At 41.3% G+C, this 16,699-nt stretch overlaps 1 protein-coding gene across 1 annotated transcript in view; it reads left to right on the top strand.

Moving 5' to 3' along the window:
- Marchf10 (membrane associated ring-CH-type finger 10) overlaps positions 1-16,699 on the top strand; it is an 84,660-nt gene that overhangs the window by 18,599 nt on the left and 49,362 nt on the right. Inside the window, 1 exon segment of the mRNA XM_042673982.1 lies at positions 13,093-13,261. Within this exon segment, the coding sequence (XP_042529916.1) occupies positions 13,093-13,261 (169 nt within the window).

Raw genomic sequence — 16,699 nt, 5'->3', positions numbered from 1 at the left:
CCTCTAGACTCTCCCAACACCTGGGGTGTCTTTCTGGAAAGCCTTTCCCAGGCTTCTCCTGAGACCTAGTGACTGGCTTTTAATAACCCTCTTTTATATTTTCAGGGTATCACTTGGGCTCAGGTTCACCATGGGGACTGTCGTCCTCTCTTAGGTCAAGAGCTAGTTAAGAGCAGGCACTGCGTATTGTCCTATTTCCAAGGCCTGGCCTGTAATAGGAGCTCAACGTGTACTTGATGGCTAACGTATTAGGAATGTGCACATATTGAAAGTCATAACCATGTAGACATAACAGCTAGATTAGGGATCCTCGCCCTGGGCAAGACAAGAAAGAGGATTATGTTACTTGGAATGGTACATGCTCAGTGAGCTGGCTTGAAAATACTGAGAGGACTGGTTTGGGGCTCAAAGATAACTGCTCTGAAGGTCAGATTCTGATGAGTATAGTTTTTTTAAAAGGTGACTAGTAATGAGCTAAGTAGAGCATTCCTTCCCTGGCATAACACTCTGCAAAGGGACACGTGGTTTCTTTTATCACAGGTAGGCAAGCACACATAAGAATGCTCACAATGCATAGAAGAAACTCAGTGCCGCTTGGAAGTAACTTGCCTATACTTTACAACTGAGGTCATCTCCTTGTGGTTGAACTGTGGTTATCTGGTTCTGCCAGATAACTCAGGCAGGCCCAGTTGGATGCTTCTTTCGTGGTTGGGTTATGGATTCATTGGAAACTGATGTGCAGGCCTCTCTACAGGACACCAAGGGTCTTCAGGAGTCCCAACAGCACAAACAAGTAATCATCATATCTTAGGCAAAGACAGCAGGGTTTGGTGGCTCCTTGATTTCTGCATTTTGTCTGAGTTCCAGCAGGTAATTTAAAAATAGGCCATGACATTAAAATGGGGACAAGTGTCAGTTTAAATTGTGACTGCTTCCAGAAAGTTGTCTTGCTTTTTTTTTCCCAACAGATAAGTCGGCCAGCCTTGTCCTTCCAGTAGGACACTTCTGCCATGTAGCCAAGTTGATACAAACACTAATCATCATCGCAGCTCAGGGAAATTGTGGGTATCAGGATCTGGCGACCTCTGACCCAAACAGTTGCCTGTGTTAATTGGACTTACCACCTCAGAAATTGCATGAGAATAGATTAGAATTAAAATGTCTCTTTTCCCCCTTTGTATGTAATGCTATGAATTTCCACTTACTACACTTTATTAAAAATTGTCTACTTTTTAAAAAGTGATTTCAGTTAATTCTGAAAACCAAAGCCTTGTTAAAAACCAATTAAAATTTAGATATCGATTAAAATTTTTTTCCAGTAGCAAGATAATATTCAGCTGCAGACCTGAATTAAATATATTCTATACCATATAGAATTTCATCCTAAAGAAGCATTATTTGTTCTCATATTGCCTTCATTCATTAAAAATAATAATGTAATTATTTTTCAATTAAAAAGGAAATTAAAATTAAATCTTTTAAATAAATAAAAATGCAGAAGTTATAAATTACTTGTGTACAAAACACTGTGTTAGGTGCTTTGGGATATAGTAATGAATTAACTATACCCTGCCCTCTAGTATTTTTTGCAATGTTAGTAAAGTAAGACATTAAACAAATGCCTGCAGCTTAAAGCAGTAACTGATAAGTGTAATAAAAATTCCTGGAGGAACTAGGAGAGAGAAAAGGAAGGAGAGACATTGTCCAAAAAGAAATGTACTCATTACCTGACTTATGAAATGCTAACACCTGGGGCTGGGAAGGTGGCTCAGTGGTAGAGCGCTTGCCTTGCATGCCTGAGGCCCTGGGTTCGATTCCTCAGCACCTCATAAGCAAAAAGAAAAAAGCCGGAAGTGGCGCTGTGGTTCAAGTGGTAGGGTGCTAGCCTTGAGCTGAAGAGCTGAGGGACAGCGCCCAGGCCCAGAGTTCAGGCCCAACGACCGGACCCAAAAAATAAATAAATAAATGAAATGCTAACACCCCTGTAGATCACTTTTATAATGACAATTAAATTTTTTTTAATTCCTGGAGGGGTAGGCACTGGTGGCTCATACCTGTAATCCTTGCTACTCAGGAGGTTGAGATCTGAGGCTGGAGGTTCAAAGCCAACCCAGGCAAGAAAAATCCATGAAACTCTTATCTCCATTTGACCAACAAAAAGCCAGAAATAGAGCTATGCCTTAAGTGGAAGAGCACCAGCCTTGAGCAAAAAAGTTCAAGGCTAGCAGCCAGGCCCTGAGTTTGAGCCCTAGTACCAACACACACACACACACACACACACACACACACACACACACACACACACACACACACACACACGCACACATGCACGCACGCACGCACGCACAGGCCAGGAGGACTCTGAGGACACTTGGTAGAGGATGCAGATTTGAAGCTGGATCCTAAGTCACAGGGAGTTGGTTGTGGAGTTAGGGAGCTGAGGTAGAAAAGGCATGTCAGGTGGAAGAAAGAGCTAAACCCAGGCTCAATTGGGAAATGGTTAGCCATCCTGTCTGTCCAGAGGCTGGGGGGGGGGGGGGGGCGGGGAGAAGAAATGGGGGAAGGGGGGGTGGGAGGTGTCAGGTAGGAGGGAGGGGGAAGGCTGTTATCCAACACTCCCTACTCTGGACCAGGAAGCTACCCATACCATTGCTCCCCTGACTGTTGGCTTGTGCTGTTATATTTTATACCATCATCCTCCCTCTTGTCATCGCTGTCAATCTCCTGGCCACTCTTGACTTATCCAGTGAAGCTCTAGCAAGCAGGTCAATCTCTATATGCCCATCTCCTGATTTTCCACCTCTTAATTCCAATATCTTCCAATATCTCATTGGATAACCAGCCTCTCAGGTCATGATGCATCTTAAATGTCATCCTCCATTGTCATCCAGCCCTGCCTCCAAGAGAATCCCCAACTTCACTGTCAAAAAGAATTCCATCTCCAAGTCACAGATTACTACTGCTCCAATCGTGGCCAGCTTTGCTGTCCAGTCACTTCTACTATTTTTCCTCGATCTCTTGGGGAAGTGCTTGTCCACTGATCCCTCTCCCTTTGTCCTGTGATCGTCCCTGTCTCTATTATGTTCTATCCTCAGCTTAGATTTGTGCTTGACCCCCCTTCCTCATTCCCTGGACCTGCCATGAAACCCTGACCATTCATATCTCTGGGCCCACATCCAGACCACTGCTAAAGAAAAATCACCCTGCTTGAAAAAAAAATGACAACGACAGGTCACAGCCACCCACCTCCTTGGCATTCCTCAAAGCTGCCTAGTTTCTCTGCTTAGCTATCTGAGCCACCTCAACTCTTCCTTCTTCCCCTCAGTCTTCAATCCCATATTCCCAGCCATTACCAACTTCTCTACCCATACTCAGCATCCACCCTCTTGCCCCTCTCAGGACCCTTAATCCATCCCTTCCCAGCCTGCATCTCCATCAATGTACCAGAGCTTTTCCTCTCAGTATATATCCATGATCTAAGGCCTCTCAACAAGGACAAGAGAACAGCCCTTCCATATCCCACAACCCCTTCCACTTACTTCTCCTCCTTCACAGCCTGAGTTCCCAAAAGAATTATTTACACTGCCTGACTCCATTTCCCCACCTCCTACTCACTCTTCAACCCACTCCAATCTGGCTTCCACGTCATCATCCTGCAGAAATGCTCTTTGTGGGGAGACTTCACATGTGGCAGATAACTTCCTGTCCAACCCTGCTAAACGCCATGACAGATCTGGGTGCTCTTGACTATTGCCACTTCCTGTATGAACTGCCTCCTGGTAGCTTCCTTTCTTGTCTCTAGTGTGTTGGGGGGGGGGGGTGCGGGGGGGAGGTCCCTTCCCCATTTCTCATCCTTTTCTACCCCACTGCAGGAATTCTGGGGTTCCTAGAGGTTTAGTTCTTACCTAGAGAGTCTTAGCCTGTTCTTGTACCACAAACCTCTCTGGTCACATGGTGAATCCTTTAGATTCCCCCCTCTCAGAATATTTTCAAATACCCAGACTTTCAAAGGAAACCACTTTGTATTGAAATAGTCATCAGAATATTTTTGGAAATTTGTAAGTCGGTAATGTATGTGCTTCCTTATTAACACACTAAATTACAAGCCACGGGCGTAAAGGGTATTTTGAGACATCTGCAACAAATCTAATGAGATGTGAAAATATCTGTGATTTCCATTGGTGACAAAAATCACAGGTCCTTCTAATACTACTGTGCCTTATTGGCAGCATTCACAGATGAAAGATATGCTTAGATTTCATGTAGTGGTTAGTGGAATTTGATAAATATGTCTTTTTTTGCCATCCAAGTTCATTCTCTACTCTTAAGAAGACTTGCTTTCTATATTCTCAATTTATCTCATGAGCATTTTAACTGCTAAAGTCAGGATTCTGCTGCCAGTGATTCCCAAATCTATATTTCCAACCCAACTCCCTTTTGCCATCTCTAGATCTAATATTCTAGCTGGATGCCTCAAAGACACCTCAGACTCAACAGGCCGTATGCTAAAAGTTCCCTGGTGGAAAGCCCACCCCCCCCCCCCCACTCCTGCTGCCATTCTCCTGTGCTATACTGTGAGAACCCTGCTGTCTCTCCACCTTTCGTCACTTCCAAGACCTACCCAGTCTACTTCCCTAATATCTTTCTGATTCAATTTAAGTTATTAAAATGGTTTCCTAATTCATTCTCACTCTGCTCATACCTGCTTCCCAATCCCAATTCTGTACCTCAGGTACAATGGTGTTGACAGGTAAATACAGTTCCCCTTCTAACTCATAAGCTTTCAGAGTGAAAAATTCATCATGTGAGCAACAAGGCCCTGCAGGACCTATGCACTGCAATCTATGTCTTGTCCACAAAGGCTGCATGGCTCCTTACATCCGGGTACTTCCTACTGTAGAGTCTCTCTAGACATGCTATTCTATCCTCTTGCAATGCTTACCCAACTCCTCACCTGCTTCAGGTGTCGGCTGAGGAGACATTCAGGGAGGGTTTCCCTGGCCATTCCTACCCCTGAGCTAGCTCAGGAATCTCTCCTCCTGTGTCTTGTTAAATAATTATTTGATTAGATTATCTACCTCCAATGTTAGATTAGAAGTTCTAAAATTTCTGCAAGCTCAAGGCCTTTATTTTTCTCATCATTTTTTCATCTCCAAGGTCAGAAGTTATCTTGCCTTTTCTTTGGTGGTCCCTTGTCATTGTCACTTCTAAAGCATCTCAGATAAGACATTTCTTTCAAAATTTTGTTTTGTTTTGTTTTGCTTTGAGGGTGATGGGGATCCAACCCAGAGCCTTACACATGCTGGGCAAGAATCAAAACTTACTTTACTTGCTTGCACTGCCCATCGTTCTCTCATTATTAGTCATGATATCATGAAAGAATAAATTTTAATCTAATGAAATACATGTTTATTATGAACCATACAAGATAAAACTAAGCAACACTCCCACAAAGTGGATAGTTTATCCCACAGCCCAACTATCTTTATGTTTGCGTTTCTGTTCCATTTACCCTGAGCATTTTACTATGAAGGCATCCCAAACATAAAGTGATTGTTGGTATTTGGTAATATTTGCTTTGTTACACACTTGTCCAGCCATCCATACAGAGTAAGTTGCAGACGTCATTATTCTGTATATCTAAACACTTCAGCATGTGTATCATTAACTACAGTTGTCTATTTGTTCATGATTTGAGGGCTTTTGGTTGTTCACTTTGTTTCTTAATTTTATGTTAGAGATAAAAAATTACTTGCAGTGTATCACACACATTTTAAGAGTGGTATTTGATCAGTTCTGACAAATGCGCAAACCTGTGTAATGCAATCTCCCATCAAGTTTCCATCACCCTGTCAGGTTCCCTAATTTCTCTTTCTAGTCAGCTGTTTTTCTGTCTTATCCAGAGGGGACCACAATTCAGATTGTTTTAATCAGGCAGTTCTGCCTTTTTCTTGTTCCATTTCATTCAGCTATTTTTTGTTGTCATTTTTGAGGTAAGGCATCTTTATGGAACTTGGGATCTTATGTCTCAGTCTCCTGAGTCCTGGGGTTACAGGTGTGCACTACTACACCTAATTAAAAGCTTTGGGCAGGGAAGGTGGCTCAGTGGTAGAGCTCTTGCCTTGCATGCATAAGGCCCTGGGTTCGATTCCCCAGCACCACATACACAAAAAGAAAAAAAGCCGGAAGTGGTGCTGTGGCTCAAGTGGTAGAGTACTAACCTTGAGCTGAAGAGCTGAGGGACAGCACTCAGGCCCAGAGTTCAGGCCCCACGACCGGACCCAAAAAAATAAAATAAAAAATAAATAAAAACTTTTCTTCGAATTTAACTTTTTAAGTAATCTCAACTCTTTTTTGAGGTTCTATTCTTCCTATATCCATAGGAAGAATATACACTTCAACTAGATAGATAAATAAACCAGCATAATCATTAATCAAAATTGCATACAGGCTACAAATTAAAGTTACAATCTTAACCCAAAATGACAAAGCTTTTTTAAAGGTAACAGGAAATATATGTAAAAGCTGACATTTTCATGAAAATCCTGAAATGTAAATTGGTACTGTATTTATGAAGGAACAAAAAAATTAAAATCCTTGTAACACTTTTAATCTAATGGTATAAATTCCCACTCTAGATAACTTAAAAACTAACAGTATAGTTCAATACACAATGATTTTTTTTTTTTTGGTGGGTTTTGAACTCTGAGCTTGGGCGCTGTCCCTGTGCTCTTCAGCACAAGGCGAGTGCTCTACCACTTGAGCCACAGCGCCACTTCCCACAATGATTTTTTATCATGACAAAATGTCAGAAGCAATCATGAAGAGCCAAAGAATTATGATATTTATACAAGGAAGAATATATTGTAAGAAACAACTAATAAACTTTATTTCGCAGGTTTACTTCGAGTCATATTGGTATTATAATTCTGAAATTATTTAATATTTATTGCAGGGTAAATGAATGAATATATTAATATGATTAATGAATAAAGATTTTAAATGCATAGAAAACAATGGAAAACCTGCAGTGTTAAATTTTAATTAGAACTATTGCTGTGAATTCATAATTCTTAAAACATATCTTTCTAATCCATTTCAACAAAACAACTTAGAAACAATGTTCCTTCTGCAGCAATGGACACACAGCTTTTTTTTTTTTGAGACAGGATCTTAGCATGTTTCCCAGAGTTACAGGCTCTGGGCAGCAGAGCCTGGTATGTCTCTATAGAAAAATAATAGAGACAGAATCCATGGTATTTATATATGGTAACCAGCTGAGTCCAGAAGAACATCTGTTCAAAAAGAAAGCAAGGGCCAGGCACTGGTGGCTTATGCCTGTAATCCTAGCTACTCAGGAGACTGAGATCTGAGGATTACAGGTGGAAGCCAGCCTGGGCAAGAAAGCCCATGAGACTCTTATCTCTAATTAAGCACCCAAAAAAGGCCAGAAGTAGAGCTGTCGATCAAATAGTAGAATGCTTTGAGCACAAAAAGCTCAGGGACAATGTCCAGGTCCTGGGTTCAAACCCCAGGACTAGAGAGAAAAAAAGAGACAGAGACAGAGAAACACAGAGACAAAGAGAGAGTGAACACAAGGGTTTCTTGCCTTAGTCTTACTCTTACCCAGAACCCCCCTGGGCAGCTACATTTTCTGATGAGAGACACAAAAAGGGTGAACAGCAATTTAATTCAAGTGGATAATAACTGAACCCAAAGGATCACCCCCAAAGCCTATTGATTATTCCTGTCCCTTCTTGTTATTCTGTTTTACAATCCTGGTGACTTCAAAATATCCTGAATACAAAAGAAGGGTTTTGCTACTCTTAGACTATTCTTGAAGCAAGAGAAAGTTGAGCCTGCTTTGTATTACAACAGCACTCCATGTCGAACATACTTTATATTTATTTAATAAATAAAGGCTATTTACATCCTACCCCAAAGGCTATTTATACAAGCTGCCCTCAATTCCCTACGGCGGTTTTTATGTGTGAGACTCTATTTGAACGTGGACTTTGGGGACCACACTCTGAAGATGCTCATTTGTACACACAGGCCTCTGCTCAACCTTGCTGTGTTGTCCCTGTTTGATTGTCGAGGTTCACTGCCTTAATCATGCTCTTTCATGATCTCATAGGACTAAATTTATTTCCAATGTAATAAACACACAATCTTCCTCTGGCACCAGACTGATACTCTTCTTTGCCCCTTCCTTCTTATTCAGAAAGTCCTGCCCTGATTTGCACCCTGTCACAAGACCCACTCAGCCTGCCCTCACTGTCGCCTGGTAAAAGCTCACTTCCAACACATCCATCAGTGCTCAGCCTCAAGGCTCCAGGGAGGGAGAGGGGCAGACAAGTGTGAACCAATTTCCTGGGCCCAGAAAAGAACCATCAGGCCAGGATGGGAAAAATGACTTCAAGTCTTTTCTGTCCCTCACTACTTGAGTCTGACTTACAATAAGCTCAGTTGGTATGTTACCTTACTGTTTCAGACTCGATATTCATCCTCAGTTTCTAGTTCTTAAATTCCTGGGGCATTGCATCCCACTTTTAACCATCAAAATGTCATTAAGTAGGGCTGGGAAGGTGCTCAGTGGTAAAGTGCTTGCCTTGCATGAATGAGGCCCTGGGTTTGATTCCCCAGCACCACATAAGCAGAAAAAAGCCAGATGTGGTGCTGTGGCTCAAGTGGTAGCCTTGAGCTGAAGAACTGAGGGACAGTGCCTAGGCCCAGAGTTCAGGCCCCAGGATGGAAAAAAAAAGTCATTAAGTGTGACCCCATTCTCTCCCTTCTCTCCCCATTTTGAGTCTTTCTCTGAATGTTCTGTGTGGAGGTAGGGAGGTGGGGGAGGGTGTGTGTGTGTGTGTGTGTGTGTGTGTGTGTGTGTGTGTGTGTGTGTGTGCGCGCGCGCGCGCGCGCGCGCTCCAGTCCTGGGACTTAAACTCAGGACCTGAACTCTATTGCTGAGCTTTTTTATTTGCTCAAGGCTAGAACTCTATCACTTGAGCCATAGCTCCACTTCTTTTTTTTGGGGGGGGGGGGGAGGGTGGTATTTATTTATTTATTTATTTATTTATTTAGTGGTTAATTAGACTTAAGAGTCTTGTGGACTTTCCTGCCTGGACTGGCTTCCAACAGCAGTCCTCAGATCTCAACCTCCTGAGTAGCTAGGATTACAAGAGTGAGCCACCAACAAGTAGAAAAAAAAAACTTTTTAAATATTTTAAGCATTTATTTTGAGAATTAGAGCTGCTCTTCTTCTCCCAAAGGAATAGCACTCTGTTGCTATCTCTACCACCATGTGACATTTCAACTTGGCAACATATGCAGAAGAAATGAAACCTGTAATCTTCAATACTGTAAGAGGAAAAGATAATTTTAAAATCAACTTTAAATTTGAAATTTTAATTATTATTTGATCATTTCTACTGTTATTTTATATTTGCTATTAGAGCTTTACAATCTGAAAAATCATTGTCCCCATTAAGACTGGATGAGTTTCAACTGGTGTTTTTGACAATTATAACTTATAGACTGTGATTTTACCTACTCGGGAGGCTGAGATATGAAGACCTTGGTTTGAAGCCAGCCAAGCAGAAAAGTCTATGAGGCTCTTATCTCCAATTAACTACCCAAAAGCTGGAAGTGGTAGTGTGGCTCAAGTGGTAGAGAGACAACCTTGAGGGGAAAAAAAAAACAAACAGAAAACAAGCCAAGACTGCTGGACCTGAGTTCAAGCCCTAGTACCAGCACCAACACAGAAAGAATTTATAGAAGAAAGCAAGAGTCCATGTGGGAACTGACCTACCTCTCTGTTCATTAATTTGGAATGGAGGAAACCCAATAAGATTTTTCACTGGGGACTTTGGCTTCATTTTCAACAGTCGGTAGTTAACATTCACTAGTTAGCTGCACAAAAGTGATGGAATATAACCAGATATTGTGGTGCAGGCCTATAATCTCAGTACTGTAACATAGACAGAGGCAAAAGAATTGTGAGTTCAAGGCAAGCCAAGGATATAGAATGAGGCCCTGTCTAAAAAAAATAAGCAAAAAAAGAGAAAATAACACCACAAGATAAACTAAACCAAAAGAAGGAAGTAGCTGAATGGATAACTAACTCTAAACATCAACATTTACAGAATGATTACTATGTTCTGTGTATACAGTGCTGTTATGAATACTATATACGTATATTATTTAACCTTCCAAAATGCAGATACTATTATTTATGAATGACAACCCTGAGATGCAGATAAATGAGCCACAAGGGTCACACCATGGTTATATGCAAGAGCCCAGATTCGCTGCTAGAGAACTGGTCTCCGGAGTTTGCAATACCACACGTTAGTGCCAAAACGAGTTGTTACAACTTTGTTCATCTTCCCCAGATGGCATAGTGGGTTTTCAGGAAAGGGGACAGATGAGAATGGATAAAGACAAAAGACACAGAAGTGACATGTATAAAACTGCTCAGTGAGACATACAGGAAAAGATCTTTTATAAGTGTGTCTGGCCTGGACAAAGCCACCCACTTCTACTGGCAGCTTCTATACTCTTGATGATGACTGACTGAAAGGAAGGGTGATAGAACCAGGAATCAGAGAAAGACATGCTCAGAAAGCAGGTGCGCAGTCCCATGCATTCCAGGTAAGTTAGTCGGCCATGCTACTTAAGGCTCAAGAAGTAATGGATGGATGATGGTAGAATTAACTTGGTTTTAGCATTCACCTAGTAAAGCATCTCTTGTCTAACAAGTCCCAGTTCCCGACTGCCTGGGGAAGGCGCTGAATTCCAGGCCTGGCTAGGGGTGACGAAGATTGACCCACTCATCTTAGCAAGCACCTGTTATGATGAGACAATGTTGGTGTTGAAAGTCTTAGCTTGGAGCATCTTTCCTGCATTTCTTGGTGCTGGACATCAAAAGCTAAATTGCATGGTCCTCAGTGAACAGATTTCTCAGTTCACTAAAGCAAACAAACTATCTGTGTTGGATAGTTTGTGCAAGAAATTCTGGCCCAGGCCCCCTGCTGTTCTTCTTAAGACCAAAATCTAGGACTGTGACTTTCCTAGCCCAATGACAGTGTTAGACATCATAATTAAAATTTGCCCACATTCTCTTTTTCTGAGAATAGAGAATTTGCCTCATGCTCAGAAATGACCTAATGTTTCATCTTTGACATTTCAGAATAATTTTCAAGGATTTCTATTAAGTCACAGAATGGAAAGGGAAAAAGAGGACAATCAATTCATTACATACTATCCTTTTTCTGTTCCTTTATCTCAGGGTGGTCTGTTTTTTTTAATGTACAGAGTAACAATAATTATTTGTTTGAAGGCTGTTATCAAAACTCTAAATCTAAATACATAATTTGTCATCCCAGAGGTTAATGATCTGTCCACTTGTAGATTTATAGAGACATCTACATAGAAAACTGACACCAAACAGAGTTTTTGTGTTTTTTTTTAAAAGAGTCTAGTTTGTCTTACACTGCACCCAATAATTCAAAGCTATTCAGAGTATTTTCCTGAGTCAGGGACCTGTGAAATGAAAATGTCACACTGTCAGCAAGAACGATGAACAAGATCAATACAAATTGCAACAGTTGGCGAGGTGCTGGGGACATTCATTTAGCATTCCATGTCTGCAAAAAAAAGACCACATTTTCACAGAACTTTCCAGTATTTTATACTAATGTGCATGATTACCACTGGGGTTGGGGGAGATCCTTGTGATTTTGTTACAGGGTGTGTAGCCCAGCTAGCACCAGGACCTAAAGCCATAAGATTCTACTTAAAGGTGGCTTTAAGACCAGGCTTCTAACGGTCCTTTATATTGAGTTTCCTTTTTTTTTTTTTTTTGGTTGAGTATGTGAGGCAATGTATAAAACTGTTGAATGCCTGAATAATTTTCAATGCATCTAGATGCAAGGCTGGTTTGAGAGAACCTGACATTGAAAGAATCATGATTTGCCCATGCGTAGATTTATATTGACTTCTCTACAGAAAACACAGACAAGGAGGAGACTTTTTTTGAGATCTATCTGTCTTGTGTTGTGGTCAACAATTCAGAATATTAAAACCAAAATCAAAGCCAGGCATTGATGGCTCATACCTGTAATCCTACCTACTTAGCAGGCTGAGATCTGAGGATCACAGTTCAAAGCCAACCTGGGAGAATAAAGTCTGTGAGCCTCTTCAATTAAATACCAACAAGCGGTGGCTCAAGTGGTAGAGTTCTAGCCTTGAGCACAAAAGCTCAAAGACAGTGCCCAGGCCCTGAGTTCAACCTGAATTCAAGTTCTAGGATTAGCACACACACACTCGTGCACACACAGGCACATACCCACACACACCCACATACACCCTGAGATCTGAAGCCTGGCAACAATGGCTCACATCTGCATTCTTAGCCACATAGGATGCCAAGATATGAGTATTGAGAGTCAAAGCCAGTCCAGGGAGACAAATCTGAAAGACTCTTGTCTCCAATTGACCAGTAAAAACTAGAAGTAGGATATGGCTCAGGTGGTATAGCCAAGGGAGAGCCAAAGACCCTGAGTCTGGAATAAGGGAAAGGAAAAACACAAAACCCCAAGTCTGATTTAGTCAGTAGTCATTCCCCCCACACTAAATTTCCTTTTCATTGTCAAGTCCATGATGAACATAAGGAATAGTTTCCCTACCCATCCCCAAAGCAGTTCAAATAACAAGTGGAAAAAAACAAAACATGAATTCTTTTTTTTTCTTCTTTTCAAATGTAGCTTTTAACATGTCCTGTTTATTGATCATAAGGTTACTTAAGGGTCAGAAATGTATTCTTTTCTTTTTTTTTAATAATGTGCTACCAAAAAGACTCATGGAAATGCATACTTTACATAATGTTCTACAAAATAGACTCAGAAGCTTTGCTGTTACATCTAAGCTGATTCTCCCAGCCCATCAAAATCTCACTGGCCAAAGAGCATGTTGAGAATGGGAGGAGGCTGCAGTATTACTGCTCAGGGATTCCCCACATTTGCATCATTTTTTTTCCCTGCCTGGCAAAGATGACCTACTTGGCCCTTCTCCTTTTCTGTTTTCCCATAGAGTGCTTGTGAGGAGGAGTCTTTAACTGAACCAAGATACGCAAGGCTTTCTTCAGCTAAGTGTGATGCTAGACTTCCAGCAATTGATCAAACATCCGTCAAGCAGAAACATAAAAATTCTATGACCCCAAAGAAACCAGAGAAGGCAGGACCCAGCAAACCCTCTCCAGGTCAGTGGCTGGTTTATTTCATTTCATCTCATCCAAAATTCCCATCATAAAACCTAGATTGCTAGTGGGACACTGGTGGTTCATGCCTATATTCCTAGCTATACTCAGGAGGCTGAGATCTGAGGATCAAGATTTGAAGCTAGCTTGGGCTGACAAATCTGAAAGACTTTTGTCTTTGAACAGCAAAAACCTGTATATGGAGTTTATGGCTCCATCTTGGAGTGAAAAAAGCCAAGTGAGAGCACAAATCCTTAAGTTCATGCCCCAATGCGTGCACACACACACACACACACACACACACACACACACACACACACACACACACACACACCATATTAGTGGTATCCCAAATGGCTTACTCCAGGTTTTGGTTGAAAGGCTAATGGTCCTATGCAATTGGTAAAATTAGTTTCAGAGCAGAGTGTAACAAGTCAAAGAGGCATCAATTAATGTGAAGCAACTCTCTCCCACTGACCACATTCTCTTCCTAATCACCAGCTTTGTGTGGCTACTCTCCAGAGTTTCTGCCTCTTTATCTTCCTTGCCCCTTGGGGGAGGAGGGAGGGGGGAGCAGGGGAGGGGGGAGGAAGGGGGAAAATGAAGGCATTTGGCCCCAGGTATCAATTTTTATGACTCAAGCAAGAGAAAGCTTTCAAAAGCATAATGGCATAATTGACTAGCCAAGAAGAAGAGTAATAAAGTCCTCTAGTCCTTGGTTTGTCCTCTCTGGGAATAAAGGGATTTGGTAAATCCACCCTTTTGTGCAATTTGGTAAATAATTCACTCTTTAACTGGCCTTTGAAGTGAAGACCATCTTCCACTTGGGGCAAGACTGACTTTCTAGACTCCAGAAGGAATCTAAACTCTATGGGAAAGCTCGTCATCAAAGCCAATGTGTGTATCTTGAATCCTCTGGGAACTGGATACACGAGTTGGGGTGACTAGTCAGAAAGGTCTGCCTTCTGGGAAGGGGTCCAAGCTAACTGCTGAAGAATTGGTAAATAGCTTTCAATTCATTAAAATCCCAATCACAGCTATTTCCTAATCCTAAATAGCTCCTGTCACACAACCACCCATCCAGTTTAAGTCTGAATGCATTTGTACAGAATGTCAGCTTTCACTCCGATTAGCCACCTACACTGATTGCTTTAATGAAGTCAAACCCAAATAGAGTTCGAAAATGATGTCCACTAAGGCAAAACCCCAGCTCTTGCTCCTTATTTAAGCAGGGAAAGTAGTGTCCAAGTTCATTTCTCATTGTAAGATTTGTAGAAGGAATTAGGGTTTTAATTCAAGTGGAATAGAGCAAATGTGGTCATTCTACAACTATTTCAAAACCAACGTTGTAATTTATTAAGCAGAAGATGTTTTTCAATTGCAAAAAAAATGGAATGCAAGTTTAAATACTGCCAATTCCATTCATTTAATATAATTTTTAGTCTGCTTGCTAAAACCTGGTAGCTGTTTGCTCTGTCATCTGTGGAGAAAAATCATTAAAATGATCCATCGAATTGAGGTCCACTCGATGGTTTAATTTGTCTGATTAATACAGATGTTTTTCAGACTGAGAAAACTCTATATGAGAAAACTCTATATGGAACTTGCCACACTGACAAAAAGGAGAGGATAAGTAGTTTACTTTCCATTCTATAAGACAACAAATTTGAAGAATTACCAGGCTGGGGGGAAAAATTGAGGTTTAGGCAGAAGAGCCAGATAGGCAGAAATCAAATGAGGGATGTTACGTGTAGTAAACTCATTTACAAACAGCCAGCTTTATCATCAAATTGTGCCTCTAATCTATATTCAAGCCCTATGCAACTGACTGTGCAGCTAGCATGGTCCTGGGTGGGGGTATCTGAGCTGCAAAACTGAATTGAAGATGGTAATAGAGGTAGGGGTATAGCAATCCCAGTTGCAAACAGCTAGGTGTGGTGACATATGCCTGTAATCCCAGATACTCAAGAGATGAAGGTAGAAAAATCATGAGTCAGAGAAAGCCGTGAGACCCTATTCACAAACTTAACAAACTTAAAAGCAAAAAGAGTGCTTGCTTAGCATGCCTAAAACTTTGGATTCAATCCCAATTGTGCTTGCACACACACACACACACACACACACACACACACACACACACACAATTTTTTTTTAAAGAAGCTAACTAAAAGCAAAGCACTAGGTTGCTGTGATCCACCCTTTAGCCTGTGTAGACTCGCCTTCTTGGTCCCTGACTAAAGTAGCCAAATAAGCCTAGAGACATGGCAAAAGTTCAAGCTGCGTCTGTTCCGGAAAAGTTGAAATGGGGGTTGGTGACAATGCACGATTCAGATAAATAACCTGCTGTTACAAAAAAAAAGAGGATTTGGTTCCTGAGTTATCTGGACACTGATCTAATTCACTAGCTCAGTTTCCTGCTTTTCTTCATCTTCATAGAGAAACATTTTCCTACAGCATTTTTTGGGGTGATCCAAAGTTGATAGTATATCACCAAAACTTTGTTTCATGCTTGTCCCAAGTGAAACTGAAGCACAGAACATCCGCCTGATAGGCTAGCCTACCTTCCCCCACTGTGCTACAAAACACCATAGCTGGGGGGTGTAGCTGTACTTGCTGGAAACGCACGTGACAATAATCCATGTCATAAAATGAGATTTTGCTACTAAGTGGACTGTCACCCAGAACCTGGAAGCAGCCAGGAGCCGGCAGCTCACACCTATAATTCTAGCTACATAGGAGACTACCAAGAATTGTGGTTCAAAGCTAGCCCAGGGAGAAAAAAATCACTGAGAAATCTCCAATTAACCAGCAAAAAAAAAAAAGAAAAAGCAGAAGTAGAGATGTGGTAAGCACCAGCCATCAGGAAAAAAAAAGTGGAGCCAGAAATCAGGGCCCTGAGTTCAAGCCCCAATATTAGTACAAAGGGGAAAAAATAATAAATAGAATAAAATATAAGAATAAATAGACCTCTCTGTGCTCTCACAAATAGATTCACAACTGAGAAGGCATCAGATTCTCACCATTCCTCACACTCCATTAAAGGAGATCCCATTTAAGTTCAAGTGGACACATTCTGTATCAAGTTGATATGAGTCACTCCTGGATGAGTTGAATCACAGTGTTCTTCCTCCCTCTCTCTTGTGGTGGGGGTCCGGGTAGAGGTACCAAGTTTATGGACAAATGCTTTGAAATCAAAATGCTTTCTTCAATTAGCATCTGAACCCTTTTTTTGTTTGCTGTATACCTATGGCAAGGAATTTCTCTTTGCCTTAGTTTTGTCACCTATAAAATGAAGAGAGGGAATAAAAACAACCTCCCTTCAGGGATTGCTGTGAAGACTCTATGATTAAAATGTATGTATGTCCAACCCTGACCCTGTAACCATGTATTCAATTATAGCATTATTATTCTAGCACTTGAGAGCAGCATTTGGTAAGGATC

The sequence above is a fragment of the Dipodomys spectabilis genome, unplaced genomic scaffold (genome assembly GCF_019054845.1).
Source record: "Dipodomys spectabilis isolate Male_0828 unplaced genomic scaffold, ASM1905484v1 ptg000018l, whole genome shotgun sequence".
NCBI classification, from domain to species: Eukaryota; Metazoa; Chordata; class Mammalia; order Rodentia; family Heteromyidae; genus Dipodomys; species Dipodomys spectabilis.
This window is presented reverse-complemented; position numbering and strand designations above follow the sequence as displayed.